This window comes from Rattus norvegicus, chromosome 18, assembly GCF_021556685.1.
Source record: "Rattus norvegicus strain SHRSP/BbbUtx chromosome 18, alternate assembly SHRSP_T2T, whole genome shotgun sequence".
NCBI classification, from domain to species: domain Eukaryota; kingdom Metazoa; phylum Chordata; class Mammalia; order Rodentia; family Muridae; genus Rattus; species Rattus norvegicus.
Window position 1 is genome coordinate 48,678,224 of NC_141551.1, and position 18,430 is coordinate 48,696,653.

The window sequence follows — 18,430 nt, forward strand, 5'->3', positions numbered from 1 at the left end:
ACATGCCAATGACACGGCTTGGGCATCCCTGTGCTGGGTAAACCCTGGCAGGCAGCCGTTGGGGGTCAGTGCTTAGAGCCTCTGAATGGGGTGGATCCAGACACCTACAGGGGCTGCTGCCAACAGCCAGCAACTAGAGAAGCTGCTCAGCTGACTGTTTTCTGAGGAAACAAAGCTCAGTTTACTGGGGCTGGCACTGTCTGTGGCCAGCAGAAAACTGTGAACTCTTTTAACTCCTTGGAGCCAGTGAGAAAGAGAAGAAAAGGGAGAAAATTCACACACATACACACACACACACACACACACACACACACACACACACACACACACGGGGTGGAGGAGAGAGAGAGAGAGAGAGAGAGAGAGAGAGAGAGAGAGAGACAAAAGTCAGAGTCCAAAAACTTCATACCCACAAATATACATGCACACACACACATGCATACATGCACACAGACCTACAGACAGATATATACATATTCACACATAGAATGGCTAGAGCAAAGCTCCAATAAGCAGGGTCCAAGTATTCCACAAATACACACAACTGGTGGATGGAAGGAGCAATATTCCAATCCCCATTTACAAAAACTTTACACATACACACATAGTTGATGGTTGGGGAAACAATGTTCCAGCCATACCATACCATCCTATATTCTTTCTTCAATAGCTTACATGTTCCAGCAAGATTAGTTTTTTCTAGTAAATGATTATGAAAAAACAGTGTGTTTTCCAATACCTTTATAGAAAAATAACATTATGTAGTACAGGTAAAGAAAATAAATTATGGGGTTGGGGATTTAGCTCAGTGGTAGTGTGCTTGCCTAGCAAGTGCAAGGCCCTGGGTTCGGTCCTCAGCTCTGGAAAAAAAAAAAAAGAAAATAAATTATTCTAAAACACCCACCTAAATTTCTAGCCAAGCAATTTGTTATAGATTAACAAAGTGTAAACAAGCAAGATAGTTTTCTCAGCCAGTTTCTCTTACAGGCAGGCAGAAATTTGCATTTACAAAGAAAAGATCAATTATTTTATTATTTATCTTTAAAAGTAATCTTATAAGAATCTTAAAAGAATCACAAATCTAAACTTTTATATAAAACTCAGTCATATCTACCTTAAATCCTCAGAATGCATATCTACTAATCAGCAATTCTTATTAAATCGTATCAGGAAGCTGAGGGCAAGAATGGGTGTAAGAAATCACTCCTCATCAGTGCAGCCTCAGTGAGAGTCACGTCAGCCATCGCTGCCATTTTTCTTGTTCCCTGACCATAAAGATGCCTAGCTCAACTAAGACAAGTGTGCCTTTCTGAACTTCAGATGTCCCCTACGATTTTCTACAACAGAGCCAGTAGTAAAAACATCCCAGCCTAGTTTTACTAACAACTTTATTTTCCAAATGTTTTCTAAGGGTAGTCATTGTTGACAATCTACGTCTTTTAGTTCTTTCCTAGGCTGTTGTTAGAATCATGAATCTGCTCCAGCAGCAATGCCTGAAAGAGATTGGTACTGGGAATGCCAGAGATACTGCCCAGTGAACCCCCTTAAAGTTTTCATATAATTCTTAGATTACGAGGGACATGAATGCAGGAAGCAGAGCAGAACTCTGTAACAGCATAAAGTCCTCAGGACACATAGTTCTTGGGGGGGGGGGTGTGCCACACTGAGACCTACCCATGTGGCTGTTGTAACCCATGGACTGCATTCCATGAGTTCCAAAGACATTGGTCATTCCTCCTACATGGCCCTCAGCAATCACATTTTCAGATATTAAGCAAAGAAAAAAATCAGAATAATCTCTTGCAATTTACTCCTCGATGAAGGAGGTCTAGAATTAGAAAGCAAGAGAAAATATACAAACACGTAGATACTTAACAAATCAGTCTTGAATGGAAGAAATCAGAGGAGAAACTTAGAACCTGCAACAGTTAAATGAAAATGAAAGCACAATTTAGCAGGGCAGTGGGAAACAACAAAGGCAGTTCAAAGAGGAAAGTACATAGCTGTGAGCACTTCTGTTCAAAAGTACTGATGGGCTTGGAAGGTGGCTTAGCAGGTTAGAGTGCTTGACAGGATAAGAATGCCTAGAGCCCACAGAAAAGCCGGGTGGGCATGGTGGCTGCCTCTAACCCCAGAACCCAGAAGGCAGAGACAGAATATGGACGGAACAAGTCAGCTAGCTACATTATCTGCGACTGGTGAGTTCCAGAGACTCAGGAAATAAAATGGAGAGTGACTGAAGAAGACATCATACCACAATACAACTTAAAATTTCCACATATGTGTGCACACATGCACATACATGTGTGTACCCACACACCAGTGAATGTGTATGCACACCACACAAACACATGCCAAAAAACAATCGGAGATGGCACATACAGCTTAATGATGTACAAAAACAAGCCAAAAACCAAAGCGGTAGAAAGAACAAAATTAAAAGGATCCATGAAGAAATTAAGGGATGAAAACTAAAAGAACAATACAAAACATAAGGGAAACAAGGAGAGCTAGTATTGTGGAGTAAAAAAAAAACACATTGAAGAACCTCATCTAAATGAATCAAAGAAATACTTAAATGAGAAACAAAGTAACAAATATTAGAAACAAAAAGGAGGCATCACAAGAGCTACCAACGAGGAACCCCTAGAGGTCATTAAGAAGCACTTGAAAACTGATATTCCAAAATATGGGAAATAATGAGTACATCCCTAGACACATACAACCTATCAAAATTCAAGCCAGAGGACCTGAGGTAAATAGATCCATAGAGTGCAGTGTGGCTGAGGCGGTAAGAGTTTCCCAGCAGACTTCTCTGATGAGCAAATGCTAATTAATGCTCCTCAAGCTGTTGCATGGATTGGAAAGGGAAGGAAGAGAAGTAACGAAAACAACTACGAAAACAACTACGAAAACAACTGAAAACAACTACGTAAGGCTGCGGCTGGGTCTGTTGCTGTGTATTGTAATGCCAAATTCTCTAACTAAAGGCCTAAGGCTGAATTCTCACGGTTACAAGCTCTTGTTGTACGAACCCTGTTTCTTAACCTAAAACTATTGGTTAAATATAACTGGCTACAGCCGATTGGAGAAATTAGAGGTAGATAGGTTTTGAGTTACCTGGTTGAGGCGGGAAGAAGAGGAGTAGGAGAGCGAAGAGGAGGGGAGGAGGAAGCTGCCATGAGGGGAGATGGACCATGAGCACATGGCCAGGAGAAACATCAGTATTTGGGGTACAGAGCTGGGGAGGTAGCCAGGCCAGCACCTTGAAAAGTAGATTAGGAGTTATATCCCCCCTCCCCAGTATTGTCAAAGTGAAATAAAATAACCATAATCAGGCTGGAGAGATGGTTTGGGTTAGGAGCACTGACTGTTCTTCCAGAGGTCCTGAGTTCAATCCCCAATAACCACATGGTGGCTCACAACCATCTGCAATGGGGTCCGATGCCCTCTTCTGGTGTGTCTAACAGCTACAGCGTACTCATATACATAAAATAAATAAACCTTAAAAAAATACCCATAGTCTAAGTCTCATTTATATTTAAGCTAGTTGGGTATAAGCATCAATTGTTTCTATAACAGAACTCATTCCACAAATGGAAGACCTCTGCCACGCAAGCTGTATAAACCAGGTGTGGCTGGCCAAGCCTGTAGTCAGACGGTGTCTCAGGAGAACCAGGTGCTCAAGGTTATACTCAGTTACGCAGCTTCAGGCTAACCTTGGCCACATCCCCTCACCAAAGAAAGAAAAAGGGAATGTTTTGTCATTGTCCTGATACTCAAACCAGATTAAAAAAAAAAAAACAAACAAACAAAAGTATAGACCACTACCCCTGATCAGCATAGATGCAAAATTCTCCATAAAATACTTGCAAACGGAATTCACCACGATACATTTCATTTTCTTTTTAAAGGTTATGCCCCACAATCTTGTCTGGGAGTGGAGATGTAAGAGGAGCCTCTGGGAAGCTAGAATATTCCAGCATATTCAAGTCAGCAACTACTAAGACCCATTATTAGACCTGGAGACGTACCACTTGGCCATTTCAGCAGATACAGATAGGGCCTTTGATGTCCCTTCATGTTGTAAGCCCTGAGTAAACAATGACCAGAAGAGACTCAGCTCAACCCAGGAGAGCCTACATAACACAAACCTACAGACAACCTTAACTAAGTGGAGAAAAATTGAATGCATTGGCTGCAAAATTAAAGCAAAAGAAAAAAGGGTGGGGAGATAGATATTATTGTTCTTGGTAGCTAGAAGTATCCTGTGTATGTGTGTGTTCGTGTTCGTGTTGGGGTGGGGGGCAGTTTATGATCCCTGTCACAAAACAAGAGGGCAAGGCAAGAGGATTTTGAGTTTGACTCAAGCCTGGATTACATAGTGAGATTCTGTTTTAAAAAACAAACAATTCAACTACAAAAGCAAAACCCCTAAGATATCAAAACGCAACCCATCCATTAGCACTACTGAGTTCCTGAATGTAAGTCCCACTGCCAAGTGTTGTAGGGGACACTTCCTCACCAGGACCTGACACGAAGCCTTCTCTACTCCACTAGTTTGTCTAAGTATTTAGATTCTATAAAGTCTTCTAGAAAAGTGCACTGGATATAGTACCACAGAAAAGTATCTTAGTTTGGTTTCTACTGCTGTTAAAAAACACTATGATCAAAAGCAGCTTGGGGAGAAAAGGGTTTATTTTAACTTGTAAACCATGTGAAGGGAAGTCAGGGCAGGGACTCAGGAACTCGGGGCAGGAACTTGAAGCAGAGGTCTTGCTACTCTCCCACGGCTTGCCAGTTTGTTTGCTTATGCCAGCCAGGACCAACTGCCCAGAGCTGGCTCTGCTTATATCAATTAGCAATCAAGGACAAAGCCCTCACAGACTTCTCTACTGGTAATCTGATACAGGCACTTTCCTCAACGAAGGTTCCTCTTCCCATTTGATTTGAGCTTGTGCCAAGCTGCCAAAAACATTAATTAACCAGGGTAGGAAGTACTGTGCATTTCTTTATTATTTGCTGTGTGTGTTGATCAGAGGACAATCTGTGCAATTGGTTCTCTCTTGCCACCATGTGGGTTCCAGGTATTGTCACCACGTTTGGCTGCAAGCGCTTTTACCCACTGAGTCATGTCGTTGGCTCTAATACTTTTTTGTCTGTCGTTGTTTTTCTTTTGGACAAGGTCTCATTCTGTAGCCCAGGCTGTCCGGGAATTTACATTTAATCTACTTGCCTCTGCTTCCTTAGTTCTGGAACTAAAGGCGAGGACCATCACACCCTACCCTTGTTTAAAGGCAATTGCAATCTTGATTACATTCTCTCGGAGGAGTGGTGCATTCTCTCTAAAATGTACCCAAAAGACAGAGAAATTACACATTACCATATGATACTTGCCAGGGGCCAAGGTAATCTATAAAGTAGTTTCTGAATCAGCAGGGACCAAGGGACTGTGGAATTCCATCAGGAGGTGAAGGTTAAGAGATCACATCCGGAGGCTATAGGTGTTTGGGTAAGAGGAGTGCCTCTTCAGATGTGGCGCTGGAAAAGGACTTGTTAAAGTCCCCAGCAGACAACTTTTAAAGCAAGAACCCAGGTCACTTTATCTATGATTTAGGGTTCATCTTCTATAGAGTTTAAGCTGCAATGTCCTCTGCCCACAAGGGCAAAGTGAGTTGAGTTCAACGACGCCCAGAAAGCCTCTGGCTGGTCAGTTTTGTTCTTGACAACCCACCACACCACATCTTAGTGTCCCACAAGTTTCTTCCAAATTCTGCTCTAACCTAAGAAACTCAGTTTCCTTGAGTAACAGTAACCAAGTTTCCTGAACTACTGAAGCTGTTAAGCTCCAGCCAGAGGTGCAAGCACCTCTGGTCACCACCAGGTTTTTAAGCAACCACCTCCTCCATCCTATCCACTTACAGACTCTCAGAGGTAGTGAATGCCTTGGAACTAGAGCGCGCACTGGCCACCTTGAGGCTGTGCGGTTCCATACGCAGGCTGAGAAGGCTTAGCTTGAAAGGGGCGCATCACAAGAGCCCCGGTGAAAGTTGGCACGCTTTGCCGGTCAGAACGAAAGCAGAAGCAAGCTGGGCAGCATCTCGAAGCGCAGTCGTTTTTCACCCTCCGTCGCCTCCCAGTCTGGGGTGGCGTTCCGCAGACCCCCGGAGCCCGGAGGGCTGGAGCGACCCGGGTGGCGCCCCGCGTGGCCGCGCACACCCGCCGATGCAGACTCCGGCCCGCAAGCCCCGCCTCCCGGGCCCAGCTGATCCGCGCCGCCCTGCAGGCCCCACACCTCGGCCCCGCGGAGCCCCACGCCACCCGCGCCCGCCAACCCCGCGCCGCCGACCTAGGTCCGGGCCGCGCACCTCCCGCCGCGCGCGCGCGCCGAGAAGGGAGCGGGAGGCGGGGCGGCCTACGCGGTGCGGCGGAGCGGTGAGTGGCGCGTCCCCGCTGCGGCCATGGAGGTCTACATCCCGTCCTTTCGCCACGAGGACAGCGATCTGGAGCGCGGCTACACGGTAGGCCGGTCCCCGCGGGTCCCCCAGTTGCAGTCCCCCCACCTCCGCCACCCGCGAGGTCGTCATGGAGACGGGTGCCCCTCCTCAGCGCGCGCCCCCCTGGGCTCCATCCCTTCCCCCTCCGCCGCCCGCGGCCTCAGGAGCTTCGGGAACCCGCCCGCCTGGCTGCCCTCTGCGTGTGGACTGAGAGGCTGTGTGCAGGTTCTTGATGGCTTGCAAGTTCTGAAAGGTTCTTTCAGATAGAGAACGTGTAACCAAAAAAATTAAAAAAATAAAAGAAGAAAGAAAAAAAACCCCAACATTTTTGTGGCTGCTCATTAGCCAAGATAACACATGGATTGACTTTTTTTTCAGATTTTTTTTTTAGAGTTTGTTTCTTCTTAGTTCTTCAATGGCATGAAACGGCAAAATCAGGTGCTTTACCTGAGCACATGTCCTGTACCCAGAATCTCCCAGAAATTCGAGACAGGTAGCTTGCTCAGAGTAGAAACAATTGCAGAGACCAGCTCTGGACCCTTACAGGAACAAGTTCAATGAGTGAAGTGTTGGGTTGAATTCCTAGTAAATTTAATCTGCTCCATCTAGATAGCCATTATGATCCGGAGAAATGCTTCAGATTGGCTGGAACTTGCAAGAGTTTATTTGCAGTTGTTGGGAAATTGAATAGAAAGATCATGCCCCAGACAGACAAACCTAGTTTCTTCTCTTGTTGAGTAGGGGCTGTATTTTTCTATCGATGCATTGGGTAGAGTTTCTTGTGAAATATCAAACAGTACTTGTGATGCACTCTACTGCTTGCTCCAGATGAGATGTTGTTGATAAATAAGACCTTTGCTTTCTCTCTCTCTCTCTCTCCTTTTCTTCTTTTCTTTCTTTTCTTTTCCCCGAGAAAGGAAAGGAAAGGGTTTATGTATCCCTGTCTGTCCTGGAACTCACTCTGTAGACCAGGCTGGCTTTGAACTCAGAGATCCACTTGGCTCTGCCTCCTGAGTTCTGGAGTGCTGGGACTAGAGGCATGCACCACCCTCTCCACCTCCAGAGTAGTCAGTCTTCAACAGATGGAAGGTGTGTCTTGTTGTTTGAGAATTAAGAATAGGTGTGCTGCCCCATGTTCTCTTCAGGATCTGTGGGAGTACTTAGGTTTGGAGGAATACTAGCAGGGAGCAGCCTGGATGCCGTGTTACTCACTCATCCACACATGTCATCCCGGCAGTGTGTTAACCCTTCTTCCTTCCTCTAAATTATGCTGCTGTCTTGTGACACTCTGTTTAAACCCTTAAGTTTTCAAAGTGGAAACTAAATCTCCCTGAAAAGAAGATGCCTGAGTGTTCCCCAAAAGTGACTAAAGTGTACGCCAGGGTCAGGAACTGGGGAGAGGCAGCTGAATTCTGCAGAATTCTTTTCTTCTATAAATCCCCTCAGTTTTCACACATTGGAACTGGAGCCCATTCCAAGGAGCAGAAACTTTGGCCGTATTTAATTCTTCCAGAAATCCCATGTCTCCTGTTGACACCAGCAGTTTTGGGAGGTTTAAAGGTAAAAAGACTCTTTGTTAAAGACCTTGGGCTTCTGGCAGCCCAAGAGGAAGGGTAATTACCAGCACAAACAAGAGGTGTAATCCAGCTTCTCCGCCCACGACTGCAGTTGTTTGCTTTTCTTTACTTAAAGACTGCATTACATGGATGTGTAAGTGTGCGCGCATACATATGTGCCTCAGTTCACATGTGGAAGTCGGAGAATACTTCTTGAAATCAATTCTCTCCTCCCAGCAAGTGGGTTTCTGAAATTGACTTAGCTTCAGACTTAGCTGCAAATGCCTTTATCTTCTGAGCTAACCTCCCCCCCACCCCCCTCCGCCACACACACCTCTTGTTTGTTTCTTTCTTTGAGATAGTCTCCTGTGTAACCTAGGCTGTCCTCAAAGTCAAAGCAATCCTCTGGTCTCAGCCTATTAGTGTACAACCTTATCTAGCCTGAATTTCTTTCGTTTGAGAACCTAATTTTCCTCCCGGAAGTAGATAGCACTCAGTGACTATGGCTGTGTGTTAAAAGAACATGGCAGTTCTTACTGCTTCAGTGCTAGAGAGGTTAAGTAGAAACCACAAATGGTCTGAAGAGGTAGACCTAGCTAATCAAAATACAGCCTCATTCCAGAGGGAACAAGAGAGAGTCTGTTCTGGTCCAGACTTGAGTGACCAAGCCCTGGGTATATATGGAATGCCCTACCCTGGAAGTGATAACAGGAGCTTTTACAGTCATGAGACAAAAATTAGTCATAAACCGAGGCATCTTCCAAATACATTTGGTCTGTCATTGAACAGCCATGGGAAAAACCCGTGCTTAAGGTCTCCAGTGCTGTCCGATGCTGTTCTCAACTTTGGGCTTGGGGGAAGGTTGCTGTCTCTACAGTGTTAAAAGAATGCTGGGTCAGACACAGGTGGGAAGTGGCTATTCAGGAAACATGATAACCCAAGACAACATTAGTTCCGAATCTGCAACATTCTAACTGTCCACAGCCTCGAAGTTGTAAACAATTTAAGCATCCTCGTGTAGATGTGTCTTGGAGAGCTTTAGATCCTACCTGGTACTTAAAAGAACAAGCCAAGATGGGTAGCACTGTTGTTGACCGGCCCATGCCTCTAGAGATAAACATTTTGTGGGAGGGGGAAGGGATGTTCCTAGAGAGTCCTTACCTATGCTGTAAAAATGTATATGACCTACATTTGTCAGACATCAAGTTGCCAGTCAAAGTGATTCGGGAGAGTCCTTTTGGGGATAAACTTAGCAGTTTGAAATTTTCACTTACAGTGATAGTTTGAGCATTCTTTAAAAGTTTACTTTTAAAAAATGTAGCTCAGCTAGGTAGATTGCCAGACAGAAGGTTACAATATCTGCTTAGGTTTTGTTTTGTTTTGTTTTGTTTTTTTGTTTGTTTGTTTTTCTCTCTGAAAGTTTGTGAAGCAGCCGATACTTTGTTCTCTGCCAGAGAGTGGTAAGCAGCTATGATTCACTCAACAATCATTAACTCTGTGTGCCTCTGTTCTGGGAAGAGAACTGGGAATGGTGTTTCAGCTGAAAGAAAGAACAGTTTAAAATCTGATACAAAAAAAAAAAAACCCAGATACAGTTTCTTCAATAGGAAGCTGGTAAAACTGTATACACTTTAATGTAAAAAATACCTTTGATCCATAGCGATTATATTTTTAAGAAAAAAGAAAAAAGAAAGAACCATTATCACCAATTCTAACAATTCCTCTGGTAAGGAGATAAACCCAGAGGCAACTTCTCTTTCTCTGGGTTGAGAGTTGGCTGCTCCCAGCGGTCAAGCACTGGAGTATATTCTTAGGAACCATGGGGATGGTGGGACTACCTGTGATCTCAGCCCTGGGGGTGGAGGCAGGAGGACCTGAGGTCCAAGGCCAGCCTTGGCTATACAGTAAGTTGGAGTCAACCTGACTGAGATCCTGTCTAAAAAAATAAGTAAACAGACATTTACTTTGGGTTTGTCTTCTCTTGAGAGGGAATTAAAGGCTGGAAGGTGATGTTCCTGCCCTTTGTGGATTCTCCAGGTCTGGAGTTAAGTAGGCTAGGAGCTGGGAGGGAAGTGTTGGGTTCCAGAATGTCTGGTAGAGCCTTGTGTGGGCCACTTCTGCTGTGCTTGTGGTAGGGGAGGGAGCTTTCAGAATGCTGACTTAGAGAACTGATTAGCATTTTGCTAGCCTGTGAATTTTAAGAAGAGAAAATACATGACAAAAAAATTGAGAGAAACGACATTTCAGACTCCAAGATACACCAGCTAAATAAACGTGGGAAGAAAAAAAAAAAGACCTCCCAGTCACTTGGATCTCCAGAGAAGAAGCAGGCTGTTGTAACAGATAAACTCAAATGTTATTTCCCAGAGGCCTGGTTTTCCCGGTTTCCCTTCCCTCTAAGACTTCACGCCTGAGCTTTGCAGGCTCTGAACTCCTTGGGGTTTGAAAGTGTGTGTCCAGGTACAGAGCTGTTATGTATGACTCAGCTTGTCAGATGAGCTAGGAGCACAGAGACCTGTTAGAGCCACAGGGACCTGAGGCATGAATAGCCTAGAGGACTAGGTGGGGTTGGTGAGACCGGAATTTCAAGTCAGTAGCTGGGATTGTGGTTGAGTACTGTGTAAGCTGCAGGCTGAGAGCTGTAAAAAGAGCTAGTGAACTTTGAGTTCCAGGGCTGGAGCTGTTTAGGGAAGGAAGTAACGTGATGAGCTTTGCATTTAGAAGTGCTCTATCAGTTCCTTTGGGCTGCTTGGACTACGATTCCGATTCCGGTAGACCGGCTGGTTTATGAGTAACAGAAATTCGTTTTCTGTGAGTTTTTGAAACTGAAAGGTTCAAGGAGGAGGTGCTGGCAGAGTCAGTGTCTGGCAGTGGGTTGGTCCTGGCTGGTAGATGGTATCTGTGTGCCTTCTTGGGTGGAAGGGCACCACACTCCTTATCCTAAGTTTATATGGCTACGCTTTCCATTTAGGAACCTTGACTGAATGACCCAACTGTCTCTCAAAGGCCCTGCTTCATAATACTGTTACCTTGAAGTTGGGGTTTACGTTTGTTTATTTATTTATTTATTTATTTATTTATTTATTTATTTATTTATTTATTTATTCTTTTTGAAACAGGGTCTTATTTAGCCCAGGCTGACTTTTAATTTGATTATGCATAGCCAAGGATAATTTTGAATTCTGAATCTTCTACCCTCCATTTCTTGAGTGATGGAATTACAGGTCTGCCCCACCATAGCCAGTTTGGGGTTACAGCTACATCAAGGAATTTATCGAGCCATTAGACCCCTGACAGGGTGGGAGTGTAGTTCAGGGGTTGAACATCTGCGGGGTATACTTGAAGCTCTGTGTGATCTCAGTAACAGACAAGTCACTCAGTCTGTCTGTCTAGAGATTTTGGCTAACTAGGTTGGAAATGTTGCATACCTGAGCTCTAAGGCTTTGAACATGGAAAGGAAGTGTAGGCGACAGTTATTCCAGATGCCAGGCCATAGATTGAAGCCCGTGAGACGGTGACCAAATGAGGACCGGAATGGAGGCTGGAGGATTTCACTTGAGGGCCTGCTGGGGCTTGGTGCTAGGGGACAGCATTGTTTGATTTTGTGTTTAGAGGGGGCAATGATCTAGGCTAGGAATATTGCTAGTTACCACAGGAAATAGAAATATGGCCCCTCACCACAGGAGCTAGAAAGAGAGAGGGAAAGCTGGTGGGGACTCTTAAAACTTAAGTTAGCACTCAGGGGCCCAGGAGACCTCAGACTCTGAGGACTGGACGAGAAAGGGCGGGGCTCTTTGTAAGGGGCAAAGTGTCAGGGGCTACTGGGTGGTCTTTGCAGGCAGAGACCAGTCTGAGGGGCCTGAGGATTGTCAGGTCTTTTTTTTTTTTTTTAAAGATTTTATTTATTTATTGAATATAAATAAGTACACTGAAGCTGTCTTCAGACACTCCAGAGAAGGGCATCAGATCCCATTACAGATGGTTGTGAGCCACCATGTGGTTGCTGGGAATTGAACTCAGGACCTCTGGAAGAGCAGTCAGTGCTCTTAACCACTGAGCCATCCCTCCAGCCCAGGGATGGTCAGGTCTTAAGTGCCAGCTTAGCTGAGCGTTTACAATTTTAAAATATATGGTTGGTAAGAATGGTCAAAGAACAATCACCAGATAGGTAGCAACGTGAAATTCGGTATGTCGTTCATTTCCCCTTTTATAATGTAAAAATTAAAGCATTTGAGTCACTAGTTTTTTGTCACTTTACTGGCACAGTTGACTGCCTTTGTGGGTTTGGACCATGCGCTACAACAGTTGTTCACAACCTGTGGGTCATGACCCCTTTGGGGGCTAACCTAAGACCATTGGAAATGTTGGATATTTACATTACAGTTCCTATCAGTAGCAAAATTACATTTATGAGGTAGCAATGAAAATAAATTTATAGTTGGGTTTCACCAGCACCTGAGGAGCTGTATTAAAGAGTCAAGCATTAGGAAGGTTGAAGGTCACAGCTCTAGAAAGTCTGCAGCGTAGCAGTACTGAAGACTCTAATGTCTAGAAGAAAAAAATCTCGAAAGACCCAAAACTTGAAAATGCAGCTCTGGAAGAAGTAATTTAAAAGTTCTTTAAAAGGCATTTATTGCATTTTAATTGTTGCCGTGGGCATGCAAGGAATCTGTGTCTGTTACATCTCCTAGCCTTGTTTGTTTTTAAAAGAGAATTCATTTGAGAAATAAGAAAGTCTGTCAACTCTCCACAGTGGACAGTAAGATTGGCAGTGAACACTCAGTGCTGGATACAGACAGGGTGGGCTCCTTAGGAGGGTGAAGCTGGAAGATTGCAAATTGGAGTCCACATGGGTGGCATAGTGAGACCTTGTCTAAAACAGGCTACAGACAAACACAGAGCTGCCCTGCAAGCAGAAGCACTTAGATATAGTAGCCATGTTGGCACAGTTGTGAAGTCCTGAATGGATGAGCTGTATTCATGAAGTGTGGCTCTCAGGAGAAGTGCATAGGGTTCCACCATTCGACTATAGTACCAGTCCTGTTTGTTTGAAATCATGTGTGTTACTCGTGTGTGTGTGTGTGTGTGTGTGTGTGTGTGTGTGTGTGTGTGTGTTTATGTGGGTACAACATGCCACTCTATATGCTTCTTGGAGATCAGAGTCAGTCTTGGTGACCTTAGCAGTAAGTACTTGTTACGATGTTACCTTCTGAGACATCTAGCCAGCCTCGTTTTGATTTGTTTTTTGATTTTTGTTTTTTTATTTCTGAGACAGGGTTTCACACTTGTAGCCCACCAAGTCTGACTTAGAACTCACTATTTAGCCTGGGCCTGGACCTCATCCTAGGATTGATTACAGGCATGGGCTGCCCCAACCAGCAGCACTCGTCCTTCTAACACCCATTATCTGAAATATCTGACAGCCTAACTTGTCTGGCAGAGTTGATCAGTAACCAGGATTGGCCTGGATGGAGACAGCGGATTTATAACAGTAGCAAAATTACAGTTTCAAAGTAGCAATGAAAATAACTTTATGGTTTCAGGGGTCACCAGGACATGAGAAACTGTACTAAAGGGTCTCAGCATTAGGAAAGTTGAGAACCACTGCTCTAGAACTTCTTCCAGAACATTTGCTCCAGTGGGAACTGTGGACCGGGACCTTTTTTTTCTTTTTTTGAAGATTTATTTATTTACTTTATATAACTACACTGTAGCTGTCTTCAGACACCCCAGAAGAGGGCATCAGATCTCATTACAGATGGTTGTGAGCCACCACGTGGTTGCTGGGATTTGATCTCAGGACCTCTGGAAGAGCAGTCGGTGCTCTTAACCACTGAACTACCTCTCCAGCCCCTGGATTGGGACTTTCTGTTTTCAGAATTTTTGCAGAAATCTTTTGGGATTGTGATTCTCAGGATCTTTTTCTTCTCTTCATTTTTTTCTTCTGCCTTCCTTCCTTTTTTTTTTTTTTTTGTCTTCAAGATAGGGTTTCTCTATGTAGCCCTGGCCATCTTGGAATTTGCCCTGTATAACAGGTTGGCTTCAAACTCAGAGATCTACTTGCCTCTGTCTCCTAAGTGCCAGGTTTAGAGGTGGGTGCCACCACTGCCCTGGGGTCTAAAGGATTTTCAGCTGCAGGGATCTCGCACTGTCTCACTGTTTAAGACCATGAGGTAAAGGCTTATCTTGGGTTACTGACCAGCGCTGACTGTGGTGGTTTGCACACAGTTTTTTCTCACATCTGGAATTGTGTGCATCCTGAGCTCATGAAGCACACAAGGAGCTGAGGTGGGCTCCTGCAGTGGTGAAGGAAGTGATTGCCGCAAAGAGATGGCAAAGAGAAGTGTACCTGAGGAATGGGAGTGCTGGGTTCTTTCCCTGTGGGTTTGTGGTTTAATGTAAAACAGAGAGAAGGGCCTAGGCTGTAGAAAGGAAAACAATGCAGAGGTAGGGGTGTAAGTCAGTAGAGTGTTTGTGTAGCATGCACAAGCCATGCTACAACCCCTAACACCACATGAGCTGTGTGGTAGGGCTCCTCGTGCCAGGACTCGGGGGATAGAGGTAAGAGGGTCAGGAATTCAAGCTCATGCTCAGCTACCTAGAGAGTTTGAGGCCATCCTGGGCTACGTGATTGAAACCGTGTCTTCAGAAACTTTACCTTTGAATGAACTGTGGTTTCTGCCTTCTTGTTACCTCATTTCATACAGAATTCAAGCATGAGGCTGAGGTTGACTGGGGGAGCCTGTCCTTCCCACTCTGCTTTTGTACTGAGTGGTTTCTACCTGGTGACAAAATAGTGACAAGGATTGTTGACTCTGTAGACAGCATCACGAGGAAGAGGGCACCTGTCCTTATGGGAAGGGGACATTTGCCTCAGAAGCCCTGAGCAATAAATGGCCTTTCGTCTGTGATAAGAGAACCCTGTCTGTGACAGGTGGGAGCCAGGGTGACTGAAGCAGGGTGCAAGGCTAGCTTAGCTAGTTGGAGTGAAAAGTGTGAGTCTCTGGAGCAGAGAGAAGGGCCAGTCTGTTCCTGTCACCCAGCCCTTAGACATGCTGAGGAAGAAGTGCAGCAGGACACAGTGAGACCACAGTGTCCTCAGGTCTGTCAGTCATCCATCGCATGCACATAAGATGAACGAAGCCCTTGTTAACAGTGCAGAGCTGGCTCCGTGCCTCATTCACGCCGGGAGCAGCAGAAGTACACATTAAATATTTATCGAGTGATGATCTCAGGCGTGTGTGAGCTGTGATCCCTACCCTTGAAGACAAAAATACAGTTTAAAAGTTCTTCTTGAACGTAAACAAACTTAGGATGATTACAGCTGTTGGTGTAGCTCAGAGGTCAAACGCTGGCCTCGGGTCAGATCCCTCACACAGGTAGCAAAACAAACTAAATAAATAATCAGAATTTTAGAACAATGAGACCCTAGCTTCAATTCTTAGTACCTCACAAAACAACAAAACGGATTGCACAGTTAATACAGAAGGATCGAGTTTTATTTTTCTGTATGTATTTGCACGTATCTGTGTTGTATGTATTTGCGTGCATCTGTATATGTACATCGAGTGCATGTCCAGTGCCTAAGGATGTCAGATGCCCTGGAGCTAGAGTTATGAGCAGTTATGAGCCACCATGTGGTGCTCAGAACTGAAGCCAGGTCCTCTGCAGGATCAGCCAAACTGCTGAGCCATCTTTCCAGCCCTGAAATGCAATATTCTTACAAGAAATACTATCCTGTGTTTGGAATTTAGATGTTGTAAAAATATAAAATTAATATAAGTATTGTTGTCTTTTACCTCGCTGGGTCTGCACCGAGGTGTCCCAAGATATCTGCTAGATATCTTGGTGGAAACACATCCCAGCCGCACACTTTCCTACACTCACACCCTTACATAAAAAAACACACAACACAATAATCTTAGATCCAATTGATAAGATATAATTGCCCACTTAAACATACAAAGCCCGGTACCATCCATCCCTTAGGAACATTAATAACAAACCTGTAAATACACAGAGCACAATCTTAACATCACTTGCCATGGCTTCTCACCCTCTCCTCTGTCCTGTCTCTCCTTCTCTGTTCTAGTCTCCTCTTCTTCCTTCAAACTTTAATCCCGCCCATCATTCCTTCTCATCCAATGACAGGCCTCCTTCTATCTCGAGCCTGCCTCACCTGTGACATCATCCTACATTTCACCCTTTTTTCTAATTAAAAAAAACTTTTCTCTCAAATATAAGCTCAGTACAACTGTTATCATGTTGTAATTAAAAGCATAAAATATATCTAACACCCAGTCCAACACTATATCAGTTAAACAGAACATTTAGTTATCCATTCCAGCTGAAGAAAAGCTTAAAATCTATATTATATCTTGGCTAGCTCATATACGATCTGATATCTAATAAAATATGTATTTCCAGAGTTAAACAGCCTGATAGGCTATGAAACTATAATCAGTCTTCAACCCTGTCAGAAATCTGGGAATGACCAAATATTTATACACATAGGAAGCCTAACATGGCTTCCAGAACTGAGAGGTTGTAGAGACAAATCTCCACTAGCACAGTCCCCTGTTAGCAACATGTGAGCGCAAGCCTTCAGCCTTCTGGCCCAAAATCAACTGACAGACTCTTGAAATGCAGATTTTGAAGGGCTGATCACCCTGTCTTGGCAGGGTTTATCAGTCAACTATTCTGCATAATTTGTCCTTTTCTGGTAGAATGGCCATTTTTTTTTTGTTCTTTTTTTTTTTTTTTCTTTCTTCCGGAGCTGGGGACTGAACCCAGGGCCTTGCGCGTCCTAGGCAAGTGCTCTACCACTGAGCTAAATCCCCAACCCCAATTTGTCCTTTTCTGGACAGTATTAGTCTACAGATGAAACAGGCAGTTTTGTGTAGTGGCTGCCTAGCCACAAAGTATTGCCTTACCTGGAGGTAGAGATGTTCACATTCTTCATTAAATCCACCAAAGGGTAACTGTTAGGAGCAGATATGTCTCAACAAAAGATAAATAACTTTAAATCTCAAATTTTGTGTATTTCTGATGTTTTTGAAAACCATCTGTCTATATAAGGTAATCTGAACTGTTGTCTCCATATCCTAAATTTTATCTTGAAAGTACTCTCACAAACTCAGAGCCATGACTTTGCTATTTGAATCTTAACTCACAGGTGTAATCAACTCAGAAGTTTGTAATGACAACAAAAGAAGGACTGGCTCTAAACCTTGTACTTTTAAATTTTTTTGACAAATAAATTCTATATCAAAGCAAAGATATGATTTTAGCTTAGTTAACAAATGAGATTACAACTGTATAACTCAATCTAGCTAATTCCTCCCTGTTAAATTACAACTGTTTCTAAATTCCTCATAAAAACAACTTTAGAATAACCACTTTCAGCTCCCCAAGGAATTGGGGCGACGACTCCTCTATAACTCTTCAAGCTGTACATGGGCATTGAGATATCCTTGGGGGTAGGGGTAGGAAGAGTGAAGCAAATTCTGTAGCTGATGTGTCCTGACTGGACCCAGCTGAAAGTCCTTGAGACCAGGAATCCAAGTAGGCACACTGTAAAATACAACTCTCAAGACAAAAGTTTAGAATCGAGATATCTTTTTGTTTGATTCTCTGATGCTGACCACCCAGGGGAGTGTGTCAGCAGAGGGACCAAGGCTTGGATTTCAGAGAACGGATTCGGCGTGACAGACAGACACAAACTCGAGGTGTGTGCTGCTGCAAAAAGCTTTACTTCTTGGCATAGATTTAAGCAGTTAGAACAGGTACCTCATAATTGGCAGTCATCCAGCTCTTATTCATTACCCTACCAATGTCCCTTGCAAGAAGGAAAGCTGAACATACAGTCTAGGAAACAGTTCTCAACTGCAAACAATAGTTTAAAAAACTGCAGTTATACTGCCAGATCTGTGGGCACCAGGTATGCATTCAGCATTTATCTTTGTCATAATAAAGTTTAAACTCTATATTTATGGCCCCTCAGAATAGTAAGGAAACTTTTGTAACCATGGTTAACTCTTGATAAGTTTGTTCAACTTGTTGGAACTTGTCTATGATCTTTCTAAAAGAATTGTTACTATTTTGAATCATGCTAAACAAAACTTTTCCAAAAGTGGGGAAAGGCTTTTCTGGAACAGTCATGTTGTTAGTAACTGTAATTAATTTCTCTCCTATTTACTGGGAGCTAATGGATACAGCAGTTGAATTCATTGCAGCCGTTGAGTTTATCAGGATCATGATGGTGTGAGACGTTTCCGTCTCTGAACTTTCAGTTCCTGAGACATCTAAAGGTACATGACCATCTTCCCTCACTGCTATATTCTTAAAATCAGATATTGTTGACAGGCTTAAAGTTGC

General features: G+C 43.9%; 1 protein-coding gene and 1 long non-coding RNA gene across 8 annotated transcripts in view; one reads left to right on the plus strand and one right to left on the minus strand.

Moving 5' to 3' along the window:
* Positions 1-4,680: 4,680 nt before the first annotated feature.
* Positions 4,681-6,366, minus strand: LOC147999789 (uncharacterized). The gene is made up of 2 exons (XR_015642963.1): positions 5,923-6,366; positions 4,681-5,345 (listed from the first exon to the last, which is right to left on the minus strand). It is a non-coding gene; the product is annotated as an uncharacterized LOC147999789 (long non-coding RNA).
* Positions 6,057-18,430, plus strand: part of Snx24 (sorting nexin 24) — a 153,913-nt gene continuing 141,539 nt past the window's right edge. For 4 of the 7 annotated variants that reach the window (XR_015642390.1, XM_087593115.1, XM_087593116.1 and 1 more), the window contains exon 1: positions 6,258-6,521. Coding sequence is in view for 1 of the 7 variants with exons in the window: in NM_001008364.1 (NP_001008365.1) it covers positions 6,462-6,521 (60 nt within the window). In the remaining 6 variants the exon portion in view is untranslated. 7 annotated transcript variants of the gene reach the window in all.